Here is a 20,944-nt window from a genome sequence, read left to right as displayed (position 1 = left end):
CCCCCCAAAACTGAAGTGCTGTATGTGTGAACCTAATCTAATAAGATGCGTCTGTCTCTCAAATGGCACGGAAATGTTTTAGGAAAAGTATAACATTTCTACTTTCCAATCTTAGCTCACACAAGTCCTTCAAATGATTAAGTCTTGTATAAATATAGCAATTGCGATAAATACGTGCAAATGAATGCTGCATATATGATAATATCGTTTTGCACACATCTTGAGACTGAATCAGGTCTGTTGACGTCAACGCTGAATGACTAAGGACTTGGTGTGTGAAGTTTGTCTGCATCACTTAATGTGGTTATTCCCAGAAGTGAATATGCATATAGGGGTGATTTAAAGATTTGGGCTGCTAACTGAAAGTTTGTAGATTGATCACTATTGTGCCCTTGAGTAAGATTCATATGTAAATGTAAAAAAAATCAATGGCTTACACCTTATGTAACTTTGGCTGGACAGAATAGATTTGAACAGCTCAACACTGCCATCTGCTGTCTGACAAATGAACTGAGTTGGCTTTACAAGAGGAAATGGCTCAGGTCATTGGCAGGAAGACGGCAGTGACATCAGCTGGAATTTCCTTCTTCAGTGAGAGCAGATGTGAACTTCAACTGTCTAGAACCCATGACAGTAGATTGTTGCTCTCTTCAAAGAACAAAGTATGAAGGTAATGGTTCATCGGATAAATGATCATTTAAGACCATCTTGTTTCTGAAGTGCAGAGTCTGCAGACCATCATTTGGGAGGTAACGTCAAAGATGTGTTTAATGTTAGTATTAGACCTAAACCTGGCTTAAAGAAATAGTTCTGTCATCGTAACTCACCCTTATGTCATTAAACACTGTATGGTTTCTTTTGTCCATACGTAAAACACACACACTCACACTCTCCATAAACGTAATGGTTTTTATACAGTACAAATTGTATATTCTCTCCCCTTACACTAACCCTACCCCTAAACCTACCCATTACACAAAACGTTCTGCATTTTAACATAAAAAAAAAAAAACTAATTTATAAACTTGTTTTCTCATGGGGACCTCAATTTAGGTCCTCACGGTGACACTAGTCCCAATGAGTCTGTGTGCATTCAGGTTGAAGGAAAACATGAACACACACTGGGTATTGAAAAAGTTCATATAGAGATCATAACACGAATTGTAATGAATTGAGCGGTTTAGTCCAAATGAAGAGGCACAATCGCTTTATATGATGAACAGATTTAATTTAGGCTTTTCTTCACATATAAACATTCATCAACTCACACATCAGTTGTGGTAAACGGAAGCTCAAGCATGTTCACTTGACATGTGAGAACCAATGTTCATTCTCATGTTACGCAGCACGTTTGAGCTTCAGCAAGAACCAATGAGGTTCATTCTTGTGTTACGCAGCACATTTGAGATTCTGGAAGAACCAATGAGGTTCATTCTTGTGTTACGCAGCACATTTGAGATTCTGGGAGAACCAATGAGGTTCATTCTTGTGTTACGCAGCACGTTTGAGCTTCAGCAAGAACCAATGAGGTTCATTCTTGTGTTACGCAGCACATTTGAGCTTCAGCAAGAACCAATGAGGTTCATTCTTGTGTTACGCAGCACATTTGAGATTCTGGGAGAACCAATGAGGTTCATTCTTGTGTTACGCAGCACGTTTGAGCTTCAGCGAGAACCAATGAGGTTCATTCTTGTGTTACGCAGCACATTTGAGCTTCAGCAAGAACCAATGAGGTTCATTCTTGTGTTACGCAGCACATTTGAGCTTCCTCAAGAACCAATGAGGTTCATTCTTGTGTGTAACGCATCACGTCTGAGCTTCTGGGAGAACCAATGAGGTTCATTCTTGTGTTACGCAGCACGTTTGAGCTTCTGCAAAATCCAATGAGGTTCATTATTGTGTGTAACGCATCACGTCTGAGCTTCCTCAAGAACCAATGAGGTTCATTCCTGTGTTACGCAGCACGTTTGAGCTTCTGCGAGAACCAATGAGGTTCATTCTATTGTGTAACGCATCACGTCTGAGCTTCAGCAAGAACCAATGAGGTTCCTTCTCGTGTTACGCAGCACATTTGAGCTTCTGCAAGAACCAATGAGGTTCCTTCTTGTGTTACGCAGCACATTTGAGCTGCAGCAAGAACCAATGAGGTTCATTCTTGTGTTACACAGCATGTTTGAGCTTCAGCAAGAGGTTTGTTCTCGCGCTTCAAGCAGGTTCTGCTGAGCTTCTGTTCATGTTTGCTTATCAATGTTTATATGTGAATAAAAGACTAAATTCAATCTACAAAAGAACTAAACTGTTCGATTCATATGGATTAGTTTTACGATCTCTTGAACTAGACAGTGTAGAGTAGACTGTCAATGGAGTTACTGAAATATCTCAGATTCATTAAACATCTTCATTTGTGTCTTACAGGTTTGGAACACGAGAGTGAGTAAATGATGACAGAATATTCATTTTTGGGTGAACTAACCCTTTAAAGCAGTGGTGTAATTCTTATACAGTAGGGCTTATGTCACAAACAACTGAAAAGGTCATGGGTCTTTCAAATATCATGGACAATGAGGGGTTAAAAGATTGAGAACCACTGATTTAAAAGAAGACAGATTATGACAACTCAAACAAAAGTGTTCAAACAGAAGTTGTACTTTTATTTAATTAAAACAGCCTGTGAAACAGCACAAGTGTAACACCCTACCAGTTGGTCACGGATTTTCCACAAGACAGGATTGATATAAACATTTGTACTCTTCTGGATATACAAAACAAAGTTACATTGTATATAAATATACCCATTCATCTGAGAGGACAGTCATGGCTCCTTAAAATGAACAAAGAACCCATACATATTCAGAAAGATTTGCTCTGTAAATTTCACTCTTTAAGCTTTAAGAACTATTTTGAATGGTGCTAAACCTTGGCTCTCCCTCAAGTATTTCATAAGATGAATGTCTGAAAGAATAATAAATCAGTAATGGAAACAAAATTCAGCCAGAGTTTACCAAGACTGATTTGCAGACATGAGATTGTAAGTGGGTAAAATGCATTTGGAAAAAAATCAGACTATGAACAACCTGCAGAAATAAAGTCTTAAAGGGAAAGTTCACAAAAATAGAAATTTCTTCATCAATCACTCATTTCAAACAAGCACGACTTTCTCCAATGGATCACATCAAATTTAACATGCTTTTTCCCATTCAAATCCAATGAACGGGGACATAAGTGAAATTCTCATTATATGATTCATGAAAGTCATACAGGTTTGGAGCCATATGTGGATGAGTAAATGAAAGCATTCTTATTTTAGGCTGAACTATTCCTTCAAATAAGCTTTTTAAAGATGCACAAAAGAGTAATTATTTTTAAATCGCTCCGTTTAATTAGCCTAGTACATGACGGAAATGGTGAGAAAATGTCTCCTGTTAACATGTAGGCTCTCTCACGGAAACAAGTGTATGAATGAACAGAGGCCGAACAAATCGACAGCATTTCAGGAATGTAATGGAAAACGATTCCAAGAAAGAACAATTACTAGCGCACTTTGCAAAGAACGTTCTGGAGTGAAAAGCAGTGTTGTGTAGGAGGAGAGGTGTGCCCTTTGCATTGATTACACACTCTTCTCTTCGATAAACACACTTCATTTTCTGGCTTTGTTAAAGTTTTTTGCAAAGAACAACAGAATGCGATGAAGGCATTAAAGAAAAAGAACCCAGTTTTGACCTGCATTATGTAAGAAAGAAAATTTCTCAGAGTAGGTGGGCAGGTAAGAATAAAGCATGAGAAATTAACGCATCATTCTCTCAGAACATGATGAACACTGGACACACTCCAGTGAGCGGGTGTGTGGTGGGTGCTATCAAAAGCAGTCCGCAAATAAAAGGGGTTGCGTATTGGTGGTCATTTTGTCCATTAAAAGAGGTTGAGAGTTCAAAAAACGGAGATAAGGGCAAAGACTCCGTACAGCAGGGCGCAGGGATATGCCACCAGCAGCTGCTGCCCGTCCATGGCCAAAGCAGAGATGAAGATCTTAGAAGCTGAAAAACTGCACCAACCAATGATGGCGGCTGTTATAATGATACCCATCATTCCCCTGAAAGACACAGGAAAACACCAGGTTAGAAAGGTCTATTATTAACTAGCTAGCTATATGTAAGGGGCAGCTCTAATGAACACTTAAAGGGTCAAGAAACCCCGTTTCAGCAGCCGACGGTTTTCACCACAGTTTTGAAAAATGCTATAAAAGTGGCCGTGGTTAAAGGGGGGGTGAAATGCTGTTTCATGCATACTGATCTTTTTGCACTGTTAAAGACTTGGATTCCCATGCTAAACATGGACACAGTTTCTAAGCTAAGGTGGACGTTTGATGGGAGTATTTCTTTGCCAAAATTAGTTCTTCCTGTTAGTCATAAGTTTCGGAAAGTTTTTTTCGATCATGGGTCCGCTTGACGTCAACAGGGCGGAATTTCCTTGTATGGGCCGTACGGACAATTCTACCAGAAGAGCGCGCGCGAGAGAGAGAGAGAGCGCGTGAAAGCAATAGGCTACGGCAATCAAAGCGCTGGCTCGTAGCCAAATAACCCCGCGTTAAGGCAAAAGTGGATGGAATTTGCTTTTCCGGATTTTCAAATCGCCTAATACTGAAGGATGGAGCGGTCCCAACGATAAAGGTCCCAACGTTGGAACCGCAGGCAGTGAGTAAGACTGCTTCAAATGTCTGTTTTTGCCTATGCCCATCAAGTAGCCCAAACATGACCACGTATTGATCAATGGAGCATGCGATGTATAGTGTGTACATTTGTTTAGCTGGCCACTATATGTGTATGTTTGTGTATTGTAAAAGCACTCCAAACAACAATACACAAAGAATGGGGAAATATGTTGAACTAAATAAGCGCGCTTCTTCATTCAAATGCGCTACTATTCCATGTCTTTCTATGTAAACACTAGCCTGACGCGCAAAACCAGTCCGCTTACTACAAATCATGTCAACACAAACCACGCGTAAACACACACACACGATATAATTAAAGTATAAATGTGTAAATAACACAAGCCGCTAAGCATATTATATAGTTAGTGTAACTTATACCACATAGAGATGTCCTGCTCTAGTCGTTTTTGCTGCTGCTCCTGTTCAACTTCAGCCTCTGGGTCTGATTCCGGATCATAGATGTATGGCTGTATCTGATTAAAAGCCATTTTTTATGTTGAATAAAGTTTTTTCCTGCTTTTAGGGATGACGCAGCTTTCAGACGCACTCAACACACTAACAGCGGCGCGCGCTCGACATTCTTTAGCTCCGCCCACACGATACGCCCCCAGCCGCACGGCTTTTTTCAGAAAGACTCGGAACAGCGCATCTTTTTATAATTATAATAAAAATAAAGACTTTTCGGAGATTAAGGAAATTGTTGATAAAACAGGAAAACAAGTCAGCTCGCCAGTATGGCAGTTTTTTGGATTTTATAAGTCTGACCGCCGTCCCCACCAATACTGGTCAGCGCGACCCTCCGCTGACAGCGCACGCTTCGTTCGTTTGTGCTATTATTGACTTTGGCTGAATCCGAAATCGCCCCCTAAAGCCTCATTCACTATTCCCTACTTTACTCCACTGATACAGTTCACTTGAAGGAGTGAATGAAAACAAGCGAGCGAATTCGGACAGGTTAAGAGATAATTAAGTGTTCATCGGGATTTTAGACTTGTGTTTATATTTTAACTATTTGAGAGTTTTCCATGGTTGTGTTGACATTTCTGCCTTTATAACTGAGTGGATTATAATCAGATGAAACACCTGTCAATCAACACGTGCTGCTGTGTTAAGCGAGTCGTCTTCTCATAGGATAAGTGGCCATGTAAAGTGATAGGATAGGCAAACATTGGGACATAACCTTTTTGGGGTCACCCTCTACCTTCTTGAAATGATCCTACACTTTGGATTCCTGCCTAATATAATTAGCACATGGACCAGCCATATTAACGACCTGTCAGTCTCAATGCGGGACTTCGGCAATTCCTGTGGAGTTTTTTTTCCTGTGACCTACTGATCAAGATCAAGCCTCTTCTAATTGACTAACTTTTGGTTGACTAATATGGGGCAGTTTTCCTGTTTTTGAAAAAGGCGTTCATGCTCACCAAGGCTGATCAAAAATACAGTAATAGCTGTAATATTTAATATTATTGGAATTTAAAAAGAACTGTTTTCTATTTGAATATATCTTAAAATGTAATTTATTCCTGTGATCAAAGCTGAACTCCAGTTTTCAGTGTCACATGATCCTTCAATAACATTTATTATACACATTGAAAACAGTTTTTGCTGCTTAATATTTTTTGTAGAAACCTTGATACACTACCCTATACTATTTACAGTAGTTTGGAGTAAAAAAAAAAAACATTTAATAATAATAATATTTTTATTCAGCAAGGGCACACAACATAGATCAAAAGTGAGAGTAAAGAAATGTTTAATGTTATAAATATTTCTATTTAAAATAAATGCTGTTCTTTGAAGAATCTTGTGGAAAAAAAGTATCTCCGTTGCCACAAAAAAACATTAAGCAAAAACAATTTAACATCCATAATACCATGATTAATAACTGAGCACCAGATCAGCATATTAGAATGATTTCTGAAGGATCATGAGACTGAAGACTGGAGTAATGATGCTGAAAATTCTGATTTACCATCACATGAATAAATAAAATTTTACAATATAACAATTTCACTGCATTATTGATCAAATAAATGCAGCCTTTGTGAGCAGAAACTTTTTTTATACACTATGCATTTATATATTATATATTTATACTTTTTTTTTTTTTTTTTTTTACATATTTATAAATGTTACTGTACTGTTATCTGTACTACAAATACTGTTATCTTAAAACAAAAACTGGTAAATTAAATAAGTGTACATTGATATTATGTATGACTTACTGTAAGGAGAAGAGGACTCCGAAACTGGACAAGATGATCATGGGGAGCAGGCAGTACCCCAGAACGCTAGCGACACACCCAAATGAAACCCCCGTCATGCTCATGAGGTTGAGCAGGCAGTACATGCCGAGGCACCCAATGGCACTGATACCGTACACGTAACCAAACTGGATCTTACCCGTCTAAAATGAGGAAGAAATTTCATATAAAAAAAAACTTGTCAGATTTATCATCATCAGAATAGCAATTAAGTAAAAAAAATGCTTACGGAGCTCAAAAATGTACCAATATTCAGCTTAAGACATTTAAAACACTTGTCTCTTACCAAGAGTAGTGTCGCCCCAAAGGCCAAACAGAAAACCATGGGACCAGCCAGATCGGTTTCATTCATTATACTGCCATCTGCTGCCTTCAACGGGTGCAGCACAGTCAGCGTTTTCTGCCAGATGTGGTCAAAGTTGATCCCCAGCTCTGGAAATGGAAAATATATTTTTTGAAGAACAACTGATGTTTGTCCTGCACAACCCAGTGCCTAGCTACTAGGGCAGGGTTCCCCAAACGAGGGAATGTGTTGTTAAAGGGGACATGTTATGCCCTTTTTCACAAGATGTAATAAAAATCTCTGGTGTTCCCAGAATGTGTCTGTGAAGTGTCAGCTCAAAATACCTCAGAGATCATTTATTATTGCATTGGCATTTGGGTGTGAGCAAAAACGTGCCATTTTTTGTGTGGGTCCCTTTAAATGCAAATGAGCTGATGCTCAACACCTCCCTTCCAGAAGAGGGTGGATCTTTTAAACGTGCTTTGGATACTCTGTCAACAACAAAACAGGCAAATCTCACTCAGCCAAAAATGTCAGAAATAACCAGTTGTGGAGTGCAGCCTTACACCGTGTCCTAACTACATGCGACAAAAGGTATTTTGGAGTTTTTGTCCAAACCAGCCACAACAGCGAAACACGATGTATCCATTTTACAAACTTCTATTACTTCTTCTTCTATGTTTCTATTTCTGCAACGTTGCGGCTGGAACAACAACACAAAACATGGCAATGATAATCTCAGGTAATGTTTAGGCAAGGAAAGTTTATTTATATAGCACATTTCATACACAATGGTAATTCAAAGTGTTTTACATAGAAAAGGTATTAAAATAGTGATAGAATAATCACAACATATGCATAAGAAATAAAATAATAATACTTAACTAAAGGCTAAAATACGAATTCCTGACTAAATTCGGGGCTCCCGTCTGAACAGAACAGTCAGAGATTTCCTGTTTATGTGCTTTATTTATTGTTAAAATCGTGTAATGTGACGTTGAATATCATTTAGTGCTCCCAGCTTTGTAATGTAGTCGTACTAAAAGCAACAATGGTTCACCTCAGATCTTGAAATATTAAAAAAATGGAAACAAGTATATACAAACAAGTATATTCCATGACACAGATTGTTTTAGTGACTCTATTAGTGAATATGTATTTTAGTAATGTTTAAATGGGTCATATTTGTGGATTTGATTATGTACTCCATTTCCTTGCGAGTGCCGTCAAGATTAATCTCTGGCCGTGCACTTGCAGTGAGAGCCCGCCCACACGCTGTTCTGATTGGCTGTGGTTTTTGATTGATTTTGTTGCATCTCGTAGTCGCGTCGCGTCTGGTTAGGACATGGTGTTACATGTTACCAGAGTCGGACACAGATGAGAGACTCAAGAAGAGGTTTTTGCAACTTTTGAACTGCACCTGGACGTTTCTGAATGGTTAGTGGATACATTTATGTAACATTAAAGGGTTAGTTCACCCAAAAATGCAAATTCTGTCATTAATTACTTACCCTCATGTCGTTCGACACCCATAAGACCTCCATTCATCTTCGGAACAGAAATGAAGATATTTTAGTTGAAATCTGATGGCTCTGAAAGGCCTCCATTGGCACAATGCACGGTTCACTCTCAAGACCCTTAAAAGGTACTAAAGACGTCGTTACAAAGTCCATCTCACTACAGTGGTTCTACAATAACTTTATGAATCGGCGATAATAGTTTTTGTGCGCAAAAAAACCCCTAAATAACGACTTACATAGTGATGACGATTTCAAAACAAAGCATCATGAAGCTTCGAAGCGTTATGAATCAGTGAGTCGATTCAGCGGTTTGAATCGCCAAATTTCAGCAGTTTGGCGGTTTGACACGCGATCCGAATCATGAATCGGCTCGCTGAATTATAACGCTTCGAAGCTTCATGATGCCTTGTTTTGAAATCGTCATCACTATGTAAGTCGTTATTTAGGGGTTTTTTTGCGCACAAAAACTATTATCGCCGATTCATAAAGTTATTGTAGAACCACTGTCGTGAGATGGACTTTGTTACGACGTCTTTAGTACCTTTTAAGGGTCTTGAGAGTGAACCGTGCATTGTGCCAATGGAGGCCTTTCAGAGCCATCAGATTTCAACTAAAATATCTTCATTTCTGTTCCGAAGATGAACGGAGGTCTTACGGGTGTCGAACGACATGAGGGTAAGTAATTAATGACAGAATTTTCATTTTTGGGTGAACTAACCCTTTAATTGTTGTGGAGTTACGTTTGATTTAACAAGTGCGGTCCATCCTAGTTATCGGTATCTGTAAAATCCACTATCGGTCCACCTCAATAAAAAATAAAATAAATCCCAAAATTTTAAATCTAATACCAACCCATCGAACGAATATTCTGGTCCATCCCTACCTTGTACTAAAGGCATCTTGACATCTGAAATGTTTCAAAGTCCACAAATGTGTGCGGTAATTGACAAAAGAATGCCAGGGAGCGATGTGTTTTTTTGACATCTGCAAATCTCATTTTATTTCTTTGTAAGTTTAATCCGTTTTTTTTTTTTTAAGTATACCTGTGGATCTCATTCAATTTATTTGATAATTGTGGATCGTAACCTATTTATTAGGAAACATGCAACAAATCTAAGCCCATATGTCCCCCCTCCACTCCACTGCTTAATATCTAATGATAATGAGTAATGCTAATAGTGGTAATAGTGATGCTTGCCTCAGCGAGCACCACTAATAAGGCAGATCATTAGAATAATCAGACAGGACTGACATTCTTGCATAGCATGATAAATGCACTCCCGATACTGGATGACAACAGCGACCAGCGGTAATCAGTGAAGTGGCTTTCTCCACGTCTCTCTGCAGACTGCCGGTTCATTTTAAGCACAGCCCTGAAGAACTGGGGCAAGTAGCTTTCACAAGGACTACTTAACTTCAGCATGCAAAGACACAGATGTGGTTGTACTAAACACGGCCCCAGGTGACACGTATTTGTTTTTCAAGCAATGCGTTATTCTAAGAGTTCTGGCTGTGGGACGCAGAGACAATGCATTATTGATTTCTCTGTAAACAAGAATAAATTCACTCGTGGGAATCACAGCAGTGTGACTAAGAGAAGGGAATGACTGATTCTGAAAATTATTCCACATGTATACAAAAGTACTACAGAAAAATAGGAAAAAATTCCTCATTCATCAACGACAGATAACAAGGACGCAAACTTCTCAGGTCCATTTTGACCCAGAAGAGGTACATAACATTAATAGTTTTTAGTACAAAGATTAAAATTTGTAAGCAAGTTAAGACTGTCAAAATATATATTTTGATATATATTTTTTTTTTAACCAAAAAGTTTAGATAGGCCGGTTTCACAGACAGGGCTAACACTAAAACAGGATTAGGCCTTAGTTCAATCAGGACATTTAAGTACAGGGTTCCCACTCTTTTTCAGCAACCATTTTCCAGTACTTTTCCAGGACATTTTAAATTTTACTACAGCGGGAATAAAAGACAAGGATCATGCCAAATATTCCTTTCTAAGTCTTTAAAAGCCGTACAGTTTATTGCCATTACTTAACAATCCAGCATTTTTCAATATGAGCTCTAAATCATACATTATGACTATGGAAGCTTGTTTACACCACAGAATAGAAAGAAAAGGTAATTGTGACTTTTTATCTCGCTATTCTGACTTTCTCGCAATTGCGAGTTTACATATTTGTGATATAAACGTGAAAATTTTCGCAATTCTTTTTTCCTCAGAATTGGACTTTATTACTTGCAATTGTAGTTTAGATCTCACAATTCTGAGAAAAGAAGTCAGAATTGCAAGATATAAACTCACAACTGCGCAAAAAAGTCAATTGTGAAGAAAAGGTCAGAATTGCGAGTTTATATCACGCAATTCTGACTTTATAACACACAAATGTGACTTTATATCAAAATGATGTGATTAGGTAGCAGCTTACGAGTTAACATTCACTGCATACATTTGAGCAGTTATAGCATTAGCTATTAAACATCATTATTCAAAATACTACTCACACGCATCAAACTCAGCATTCCTGAACATGTGCTTTCTGCAACTAGCGCTAATTGTTTGGGCCAGCGATACACTCTTTATACTCGGCTAAAGAAATAACTTTTTCCCAGACAACAACAAGATTTTCCAGGACATTTTACATTTTCTCTAATTTTCCATGTGTTTTCCAGGACTGGAAAATGTGTCATCAATTTTCCAGGTTTTCAAGGTTTTCCAGGACGAGTGGGAACCCTGAAGTAGCTTTTTTACATGCCTTAGAAAAAAACATTCCTGGTGTGCAATTTGAGACAAAACAATGGCACTGATTAGGGATGTCACATGTACCGGTACTTCGGTACTAAGTCGGTACTGAAATGTAAAAAATGTGAAGATACCAGCATTTCTGTATTACATTTTTGAATTAATCTGGCAAGTTATGACAGCCACCATTTAAATTTAAATCTCAAAAACGAAATGGAGTAGAAATATGAATATGCTTGTAATTTCTAAAGTGGATATTATAATAACTTCATTATTTAAAAACAAACCATAATTGAGTATAATTTAAGAATTTGTACAAATCAGTTCATTTTTGACCTTCAGTATTATAGTAGGCTACAACTGACTCCCGGAGTTCACAGCATTAGTTGAGAGATGTGTGTACATGATATGTATCCAAAATAATCGATATTGAATCGAGCCATTCCAAGCTTTTTTGTGACAATTTATTTAATTAATTTAACTCATTGTTTTAGAATAACAAAATAATTTTTCACTTATCACAACTGTTATTACACTGGTTATTCAATAAACAGATTAACTGTTACTAAACTCTGGCCAAAAGAAATTCCAAATTGATCAATATCGTGATACGTATCGTATCGTGACTTTAGTATCGTGATTAGGGCAGTCACTTTTTATTCGATATTCGAATATGCAGTCGAACATGACGTGAAATATCCGTAATCGAACTATAAATAAACTATCCGGTTTTTAAAGTGCCATGCAGAGTCCTGCACGGGTGCGGGTAATATTGCTGAAACGGATGAAAAACATCCTAACTTTGTCGGATACGGGTGCGGGTGCGGGTCGGGTCGGACAAGGGAGAACACGGGTCTAGACACGGGTTTTAAACAGTCACATGCAAACAAATATATATAAAAAATATATATTTCAAGATGATAAAATAATTTCAAATCCATATTAGTATATTTGTGCCCGCGCAGCGCGCCCTCCCAGGGGAATCACAACCGCGCGCGCGATCTGCCTGCACTCGTCGAGATGGATCCTGAGGAGTTGAAGAAAAGATAGCCGCAAATGTGGAAGTTCATCGCTGAGGAAGCACGCAGATAACTGTGGTAACAAACCAAGCACACGCAGTTCTATCGAACAGTCTTTTTGTTATGTTTCCTGGGTTTGGTCTCTTAATAACACTGTCTTAGTACATTTAGCCATGTTAAGCGTTTTCTTATAGCCTAATGGTTTTCTATGGGAGAAAAACGCTTAATGTGGAATTAAACACGTTGCGTTCATATTCTGGGCTCATCTGATTTTTTGTACATAGTATACGTTATTAGTATTATGTTTACTGAGTTTGGTCTCTTAATAACAGTGTCTTAGTACATTAAGTCAAAAAAAATTTGCAGGGGGTGGGGCGCTCGTAGATGTTTGAATCTATTCTAATACATTGCTTGATATTTGATATCCGTTCGAATTAGATTTTTCTCAAAAAGGACAGCCCTAATCGTGATGCGTATCGTATCGTGACATTGTTGATGATACACAGCCCTACTTTGAATATTAAACTGAATGGTTTGAATTTAGCAATTGATCATGTGATGCACTGAATATTTTCGACAGCTCAGGCATTTAAGTGGCACCGAAATGAGGCACCAAAATCTGCATTCTGATTCGCTCCAGTTATAGGTTTATGTACCCAACACAAGTGTAAACTAGTCTTTATTTGAAAATATATGATTTCCAGTGCGCTAAAAAAATCAGATTACTGAGGGCCCTTTTGGTAATAGTTTTAATTTATACATTTTTAAAAATTTCTTTATTTGTGAAAAATACTATAATAGGATTTCAGAATAAAAAAAGTTGCCATCTAAAGTATAATTTGTATTTTTTTTTAATTCATTTTCAAATTATTTATTTCTAATTTATTAAATATTAGGTCAAATAAATGTAAATTATAAATATATCAGCCATCCTGCTCTCTAAAATATCGGCATGATCCATCCAAAAAAAACAAAACGATATATCTGTCGACCACTACTTTTAAAATGACATGAGGGCGAGAATATTATTACCAAACTTTCATTTTAAACTCTCACTTACCCTCCAGCAACGGCGGCTCGTCCTCAAAGCTGCTACTGTACATGGACTGTGGGGAGACTGGTGTAAACGCTGGCGTGGGCTGGAAGATCTGCCCCGTGTACGGCTGCTGGGGCTGCATCATTCCCGGAGTTGCCGTGTAGCCCATCGGCTGGGAGTAATCATACTGCCCATATGGTCTGTTGGACGCAAAGATAGATTTATAGTCATAATTAGGTGGCATTCTCACACTCAATATAAGGCATATTTTAATACAATTATGAAAAAACAAACTTGTACTTCTTGAAAAATACAAATGTGCATTATGGTGTGCTGATTACCATCTCAAGAAAGCGAGAAAATGTGCTATCCATTCATTATAAAATGTAATTTTGTGGCAAAAATCCTGGAAATAATGTGTTTTTATCCAATTGTTTACTGTATTTCTTTGCTCGGTCAGTGTCGTTGTGGGGTTTGGTTCTTTTGCTGTTGTCGGCTGTAAGGACCTTTGAAATAACTGATCATTTGGTGAAGTGATATGGAACTGTAATGTGGTGAAGACCCGCTGGAACTACTTTAGCTGTTTGTTTTTCCTGAAAATAATTGCACACCTTAGAACGTTCATCAACCAATCAGATTCAAGCATTCAACAGTCCCGCAAGTATAAAGAAGAATCCCCAACTTTATCCGCATTCATACAGTATGCTCACTTAAAACAATATAACTACAGCAAATCTCAACTGCTTGATTGTTTATACTGTTGGACTATACCGCACAACTACATTATCAACCTATTATATATATTATATAGGTTGCAGGGGGTGCTCAACCACACAATAGTGGATAATAATATAAAACGAGCTGATGTTAACTAGGGTTGCAACGGTATACCGGTATCGCCGTTTATTGCGATATTGACATGTACGATTATCATATCGTGAGCATTTGCTTATACACGGTTTTGGGGGGAAAAATTAAAGCAGATCTCACCTGCGCTATTGCGCATATGCAACTTCATTCCACATGACTGCTTAGACTCCACTCATACAGGGAGAGGAAATACGTTGAACATGTTCTCCCATATTCGTGAACACGTTCTCCCATATTCGTGAACACCATCCATCCATGAAGATAAAGGTAGCCTATGTTCTGTTTATAACTTAAGGCCATTTTATTTCCATGATGCAGGTTGAATCCAGAAATCCAGTCATGAAAATGGAATTTAGGTATCACGCAGATGTCACGTATTTGATAGATGAATGAATAAATAAAAAATATAGCTTTAAAATAAATCAGATTGCGATATGCGTTTGTCTATGAATATACAGCGCTAAAAGACCGCTATATACTGTAAATCTATATTCTGCTTGTTCTGCGTGTCGAATATGTTTGTGTATGAGCAGCGCCGTTTCGTCTAGTACATACTCAAGTGCGCGTGCACTTGAGAACCGTCATGGTGTTTAAATCATCAGCCGTCTCACTCACTATATGACGACGTGAACACATGAATATATCCAGAGCTGCTCTGAGAGAACTTAATGATCAATTTATAATTTTATAAAGAATAATCATCAAATACACTGACTGAAACTCATTGTTGGTTAGTGCAACCTGTCAAAATAAAAGTTCAAAAGGTAGACTCATACTTCCATAAGTTTTTTTTTTTTTTCAAAAAAAAAGTTCAACCAAAAAAAATATCTGTTTTCATTTATTGAAGGGTCATTGTAGCTGATGATTAATAATAAACAGAGCAAAATAATAATGATGGTTTAATACCGTAAAATCGTGATATTTTCCGAGACGATTATCATACCGTGAAAATCTCATACCGTTACAACCCTAATGTTAACAAGGTTGAGCTGTTGAGGCTCACGCAGCCTCTCGAGGAGAAATGCGAAAACAAATGAGCGCCGCTCACACACAGAAACTCAGTTAACATACACGGTTAAAATTGTGTAGTTTTTATATTTATAACATATGATACAGTTAAGCAACATCACACAAAAACAAAGTGCTGTTTTCCTGAATACCATCACGACTGAAAATGACACTGATTTCATATGCCAGTTCCATAAATAATTAATTAATATTACGTCACTTACATTTTAGATGCAATATGGACTGTTTTTGTTCCATTTCGCCAGCGAAAATAGTTCCAAACAAATATCACAGCAGAACCGTAACGCATCTCACAGCAACAGCGTGTTACTGAATGATTCAGCGTTTTGAATGAATCGGTTGAATCAAAGATTCAATGACCTATTCGTAAACGACCGCCTAATTCTTGAATGAATCAGCTGTTTGCACGAATCGACTCAATGACTCACTCATTAAGACGGTCACCTGCTGCCACCTACTGGTGGTTTAGTTTGATCTTTTCAACATTTCTTATTTGTATATTCAAAAATATTTAAAATAATCTCATAACATTATTTAATGCAGTTGTAATTGTTCAGTGTAAATAATTTAATTTGACTGGTAACAGCCTAAAGTGTCTTATTCTAATTTACTGTATAGATCAAATAAAAAATATATAAAATGAAAGCTGAAGCATAGTCTATATTTAATAAGATTATGGAAAAATGCACTTTATAAAAAGGTAAAAATATCACAAATATGCATATTTAAATATGTCAAAGCTGATTGAACACTGGTGAGAATTAGTGATGCACCGATCATGATTTTACATGGCCGATTCCGATACCGATTTTCTTTTTTACACAATAAAAGAACAAAAGTATACATGAACAAGATGTTTATTTGGTATTTAACAGGCTAAATTGGCTTTTGGCTAATGCAAACAAGTCCGCAATCTGAAATTAACGGGAAATGGAATTGGAAATTAAAAGGCTGAAAGGTGAAATTAAAGGCAACAACTGCATATTCTGCAATCCAAACAAAGATGTTACTTAAATCAGCATTTGTTTTTAAATTCAGTGTAAAGAAAAAAAGTCTTTACCAGTGAAATTAAATAAAACTAAAGTATATAATTGTTCCAAAATGTTAAATCAAATAATGTTTAGTGCAACGAAAAAAACTAAGATGCTACAGCAGGTGCTTTTTAAATCAAATTAAGTCAATGTAATTTTAAGGTAAAATAAAAATGATCATCCTATACAGAACTGATAGTATTTAATTTCAAAAGTGCATGCATGTTCTTCTTTAGGCTACAAAAATAAGTATTTCGGCTTTGTCACAAGTTAGTCTGTTTCGTTCTCATCCGATCCAACGCGTGAGAAGTGGAGCTGAACAAACGCTCACAATCTGCGCTTGTGCAGGCGCGGAGAGGTAAGCTCGCGCAGGAAAGCGGCTCTTCATTCCCTTCAGCGGATCTCGTCTCTTCCCTCAGTTCTCCAGTTTCCGTTTGTAACACACAAGTGACATGTTCGCGAATGATTGCAATATAGGCGTATGTGCACACGGGCGCACTTCCGGAAAAATCGGCAAAAAAATACAAAGAAAACCGGCCAAAAACCGGAACCGGCCGGTCAACCGGTGCATCGCTAGTGAGAATATTGCTTCAGAATAGATTATATTTACAAAAAAAATAAAAAAATACGGACAAGCACATTTTTTACTCAGACAAGTGAATGACAGATTTACTTGTCCAAAGGACAAGCATGTGAACAGGCTTAATGTCGAGCCCTGCTGTAACAAGCACCATCCTTCGGATGAGACGTTAAACTGAGGTCCGGACTCTTTGTGGTCATTCAAAATCCCAGGATGTCATTTGGAAAAAGATTAGGGGTGTAACCCCGGCATCCTGGCTAAATTTGCCCATTGGCCTCTGTCCTTCATGGCCTCCTAATAATCCTCATATACCGATTGGCTTCATCACTGTCTCCTCTCCACCATAAGCTGTTGAAAAATGGCTGACGTCGCATCATCCAGGTGGATGCTGCACATTGGTGGTGGTTGAGGAGATTCCCCCCTTCTATATGTAAAGCGCTTTGAGTACCCAGAAAAGCGCTTTATAAATGTAACAAATTATTATTATATATAAAAGATGGATATATAGTAGGGCAACCCCCTAATAGTCGACCAAATTAATTAGTCAAAAAAATAAACTCCACAGAAATTGGTGAAGTCAAGCAGGAAATCCAAACGTTTGCCTAACATTCATCGACCTCAGACATGGCTTAGCATTTGAAGTATGTAAGTATTCGCCTCTTTACATGGCCGCTGGCTCAAACACTAACCTAGATAAATGTGCACTATTATTAGGCGCATATCCAAGCGAGTGCTTAGCTTAACATCCATTTCTCTCTAAAGTCGCATCCACTTACTGTAGAGATGACGAGTCAGCGTCATCAACTTCATCTTTGGAGCCGACACTAATTCAGAAAACACTAGTTTATTAATAAATTGTTGTTTTTGAGACACATTCATTAGCATTACTTTTGTTGGTGTGCTGCTGCAAGCTTAATGCATGTGCACTTCATTCCTTTTAAACGCTCATTATTATGGTTTAGTTTTTCTCTAATGTAGAACAATGTTACATACAATATTCTCTCTCAGCCCAGAGACCCAAATATAAATTTAAGTAAGTAATACTATCATAAACGTCTGACTAGATGACTAATGGCTTAAATGAGTGACTACTAGTCGACTAGAAAAATCTTTAGTCAGGGGCAGGTCTAATATGTAGCTTTACCCACATACATATTACAGCTGACTCAAAGCAAGGCAAACTGCATAACACATTATAGCTGTGTGATTGTTTATATCATTGTAAAATGTAAAGTATATTAATTGCACATCTCTTTACAGTATATAAAGATATATCCAACTTTAACCACATACAGTATATACACTGATCAGGCATAACATTATGGCCACTGAAAGATCAAGTGAATAACACTGATTATCTCTTCATCACAGCAGCTGTTAGTGGGTGGGATATTTTAGGCAGCAAGTGAACATTTTGTCCTCAAAGTTGATGTGTTAGAAGCAGGTAAAATAGGCAAGCGTAAGGATTTGTGTTTGACAAGGGCCGAATTGTGATGGCTAGACGACTGGGTCAGAGCATTTCCAAAACTGCAGCTCTTGTGGGGTGTTCCCGGTCTGCAGTGGTCAGTGTCTATCAAAAGTGCTCCAAGGAAGGAACAGTGGTGAACCGGCGACAGGGTCATGGCCCACTGATGCACGTGGGGAGCGAAGGCTGGCCCGTGTGGTCTGATCAAACAGACGAGCTACTGTAGCTCAAATTGCTCAAGAAGTTAATGCTGGTTCTGATAGAAAGGTGTCAGAACACACAGTGCATCGCAGTTTGTTGCCTCGACGGGTCAGGGCTGTTTTGGCAGCAAAAGGGTGACCAACACAATTTCAGGTCATAATGTTATGCCTGATCGGTGTATATACTGTATATACTCAACAGCTGGATTGTCTATATCATCGACCAGCTCGAATCTGCTAAATGCATGAAGATAGTACAATATTATAAACTTTAAGATCATGATTTTCTGTAAAGCAGTTCTGAAACAATGTATATTTTGGTAAAGAGCTATACAATTAAAATTGACTTAAACAGGGCTATATTATAACAACAACAACATCAGGACTATGTGCAAGGCTCAGGCATACTTGCTGTACGGGTCATCTGTGTTGCTGTAGCCATATCCTGCTTGGTTCTGATCATCTACACTGTAACTAGACTGGTAAAAGTCTGTGTTCAAGTTGTCAAACCCTGACATTGCAAACAGCCTGGAAGACATTAAGCAGAGAAATCAGTTAGCACTGGACAATATTATTAAATCAGGATTTTAATTAAATAGTATCAAAGACAAGAAGGTTATTTGGGTGGAGATCTGCTGGAGATCTCGGTTAAGCTAAAGCCAACTACATTTATTGAAAGTGTTAGATCACCCAAAAATGTACTAACCCTCAAGCCATACTAGGGGTGTATGAGTTTCTTTTTTCAGCCAAACAGTTATGTTAAAAAAAAAAACATATCCTGGCTCTTTTAAGCTTTATAATGGGAGTGAATGGTATCCTAAATTTTGAAGCCCGGCAGAAGAGTGACCTCTGACCCGATGCATGACGGTATTGATGGAAGCGCAGAGAATAAAGCAAAACAAAACACTTGTCACAGATTTTTAAAGAGACATGTGGGAGGATCTTGAGTTTGGTAATCTAAGTTACCATTTACTCCCATTATAAAGCTTGGAAGAGCCAGGATATACATTTTTAATTTTAACACTGATTGTATTCGTCTGAAAGAAGAATGTCATATACACCTGGGATGGCTTGAGGGTGAGCAAATCATGCTGTAATCTTCATTTTTGAGGTAAACTATCCCTTTAAATCACACACACACAAATGCAGAACAGAACATTGACAAGAACAGATGGATGATATTAATGAATCAAACACAAATGACCTGGATAAAGAATCCACATACACAAAAGGCTGTATTGTAAAGAGACAGAATTAGATTTTAATTCCATGGTACTGAAAGATTACAAAGGACTATGTACTATGGTACTACCATGTTTAATTGGAAAGAACTATGTTATTACAATCACAGAACAATGATAATCTCATACTACATGTACAAATAAGCATGGTATTACCAGGGTATGTAAAATAACTTGCGATTACCAAGATACATGTCTAAAAACCACGGAGTGTATTTGTCAGATGAGATATAATACATTAGATTGTATGTTTACTAAAAGCATGCCGCACTAATTCTCTTTCACATATTAGTAGAAGTCACAAACATTTAAGGTGATTTTAGCAAAAATAATGTTTGTTTTGTTTGGGTTCAGTTAGCACAGCTCAACTAAAGCACTGAAACGGCACATACAATCCCTGTCAGCGCCATTCAAACACTGTCCTACACACATCTTCAAACATGTAATACAGCTAAAACATAAAGATGTAATGAAGTAAATTCTGCAGTTTTACTCACACCGTTAATCGCCCAAGACTCCGCCAACACCGCTAACTACGTGTCAAGAAAGAGCAGCAGAACTTCCGGGTCATGAGGACGATAACGTCAGTGTGTGTTTAGGCTGCAGGAAACTGAAGTGCGTCCTCTATGGGAAGAAGCGCTCACTACACACACAAGCTGCGTCCGAAATCGCTCACTATCCACTATTATAGTGCACTAAACTGCCATAGGGATGAGTGAATGAGTGAACGAGTGTGCGGTTTCGGTCACAGTTACAGACAAGCCAATATGTGACCCTGGACCAAAAAAACAGTCATGAGGGTCAAAGTTTTTTTTGAAATCTGGATAAATTAGCTTTCCATTGATTTATGGTTTGTTAGGATTGGGCATTATTTGGCTATTGGAAATACTATTTGAAAACGTGGAATCTGAGGGTGCAAAGAAATCTA

The 20,944-nt window shown here is 37.8% G+C and overlaps 1 protein-coding gene across 6 annotated transcripts; it reads right to left on the bottom strand.

The window, feature by feature from the left end:
* Positions 1-1,212: 1,212 nt before the first annotated feature.
* yipf5 (Yip1 domain family, member 5) lies at positions 1,213-20,628 on the bottom strand. 6 transcript variants are annotated; one of them, XM_079835630.1, is made up of 8 exons: positions 20,516-20,587; positions 19,837-19,897; positions 19,184-19,303; positions 17,887-17,934; positions 13,625-13,800; positions 7,265-7,410; positions 6,940-7,121; positions 2,627-4,090 (listed from the first exon to the last, which is right to left on the bottom strand). In XM_079835630.1, the coding sequence occupies exons 2-8, from the start codon at positions 19,863-19,865 to the stop codon at positions 3,928-3,930; spliced, it is 864 nt and encodes a 287-aa protein (XP_079691756.1). In that variant the 5' UTR covers positions 19,866-19,897; positions 20,516-20,587; the 3' UTR covers positions 2,627-3,927. The 6 variants fall into 6 exon arrangements, with proteins under 6 accessions (XP_079691760.1, XP_079691756.1, XP_079691757.1 ...); XM_079835631.1 differs by lacking the exon at positions 19,837-19,897 and having other exon boundaries at positions 20,516-20,591; XM_079835633.1 differs by lacking the exon at positions 17,887-17,934 and having other exon boundaries at positions 20,516-20,566.
* Between the last annotated feature and the right edge of the window lie 316 nt (positions 20,629-20,944).

This window comes from Gobio gobio (assembly GCF_949357685.1).
Source record: "Gobio gobio genome assembly, chromosome: 14".
NCBI lineage: Eukaryota > Metazoa > Chordata > Actinopteri > Cypriniformes > Gobionidae > Gobio > Gobio gobio.
The sequence above is the reverse complement of the archived record's forward strand: the minus strand, read 5'-3'. Positions and strand labels throughout refer to the sequence as shown.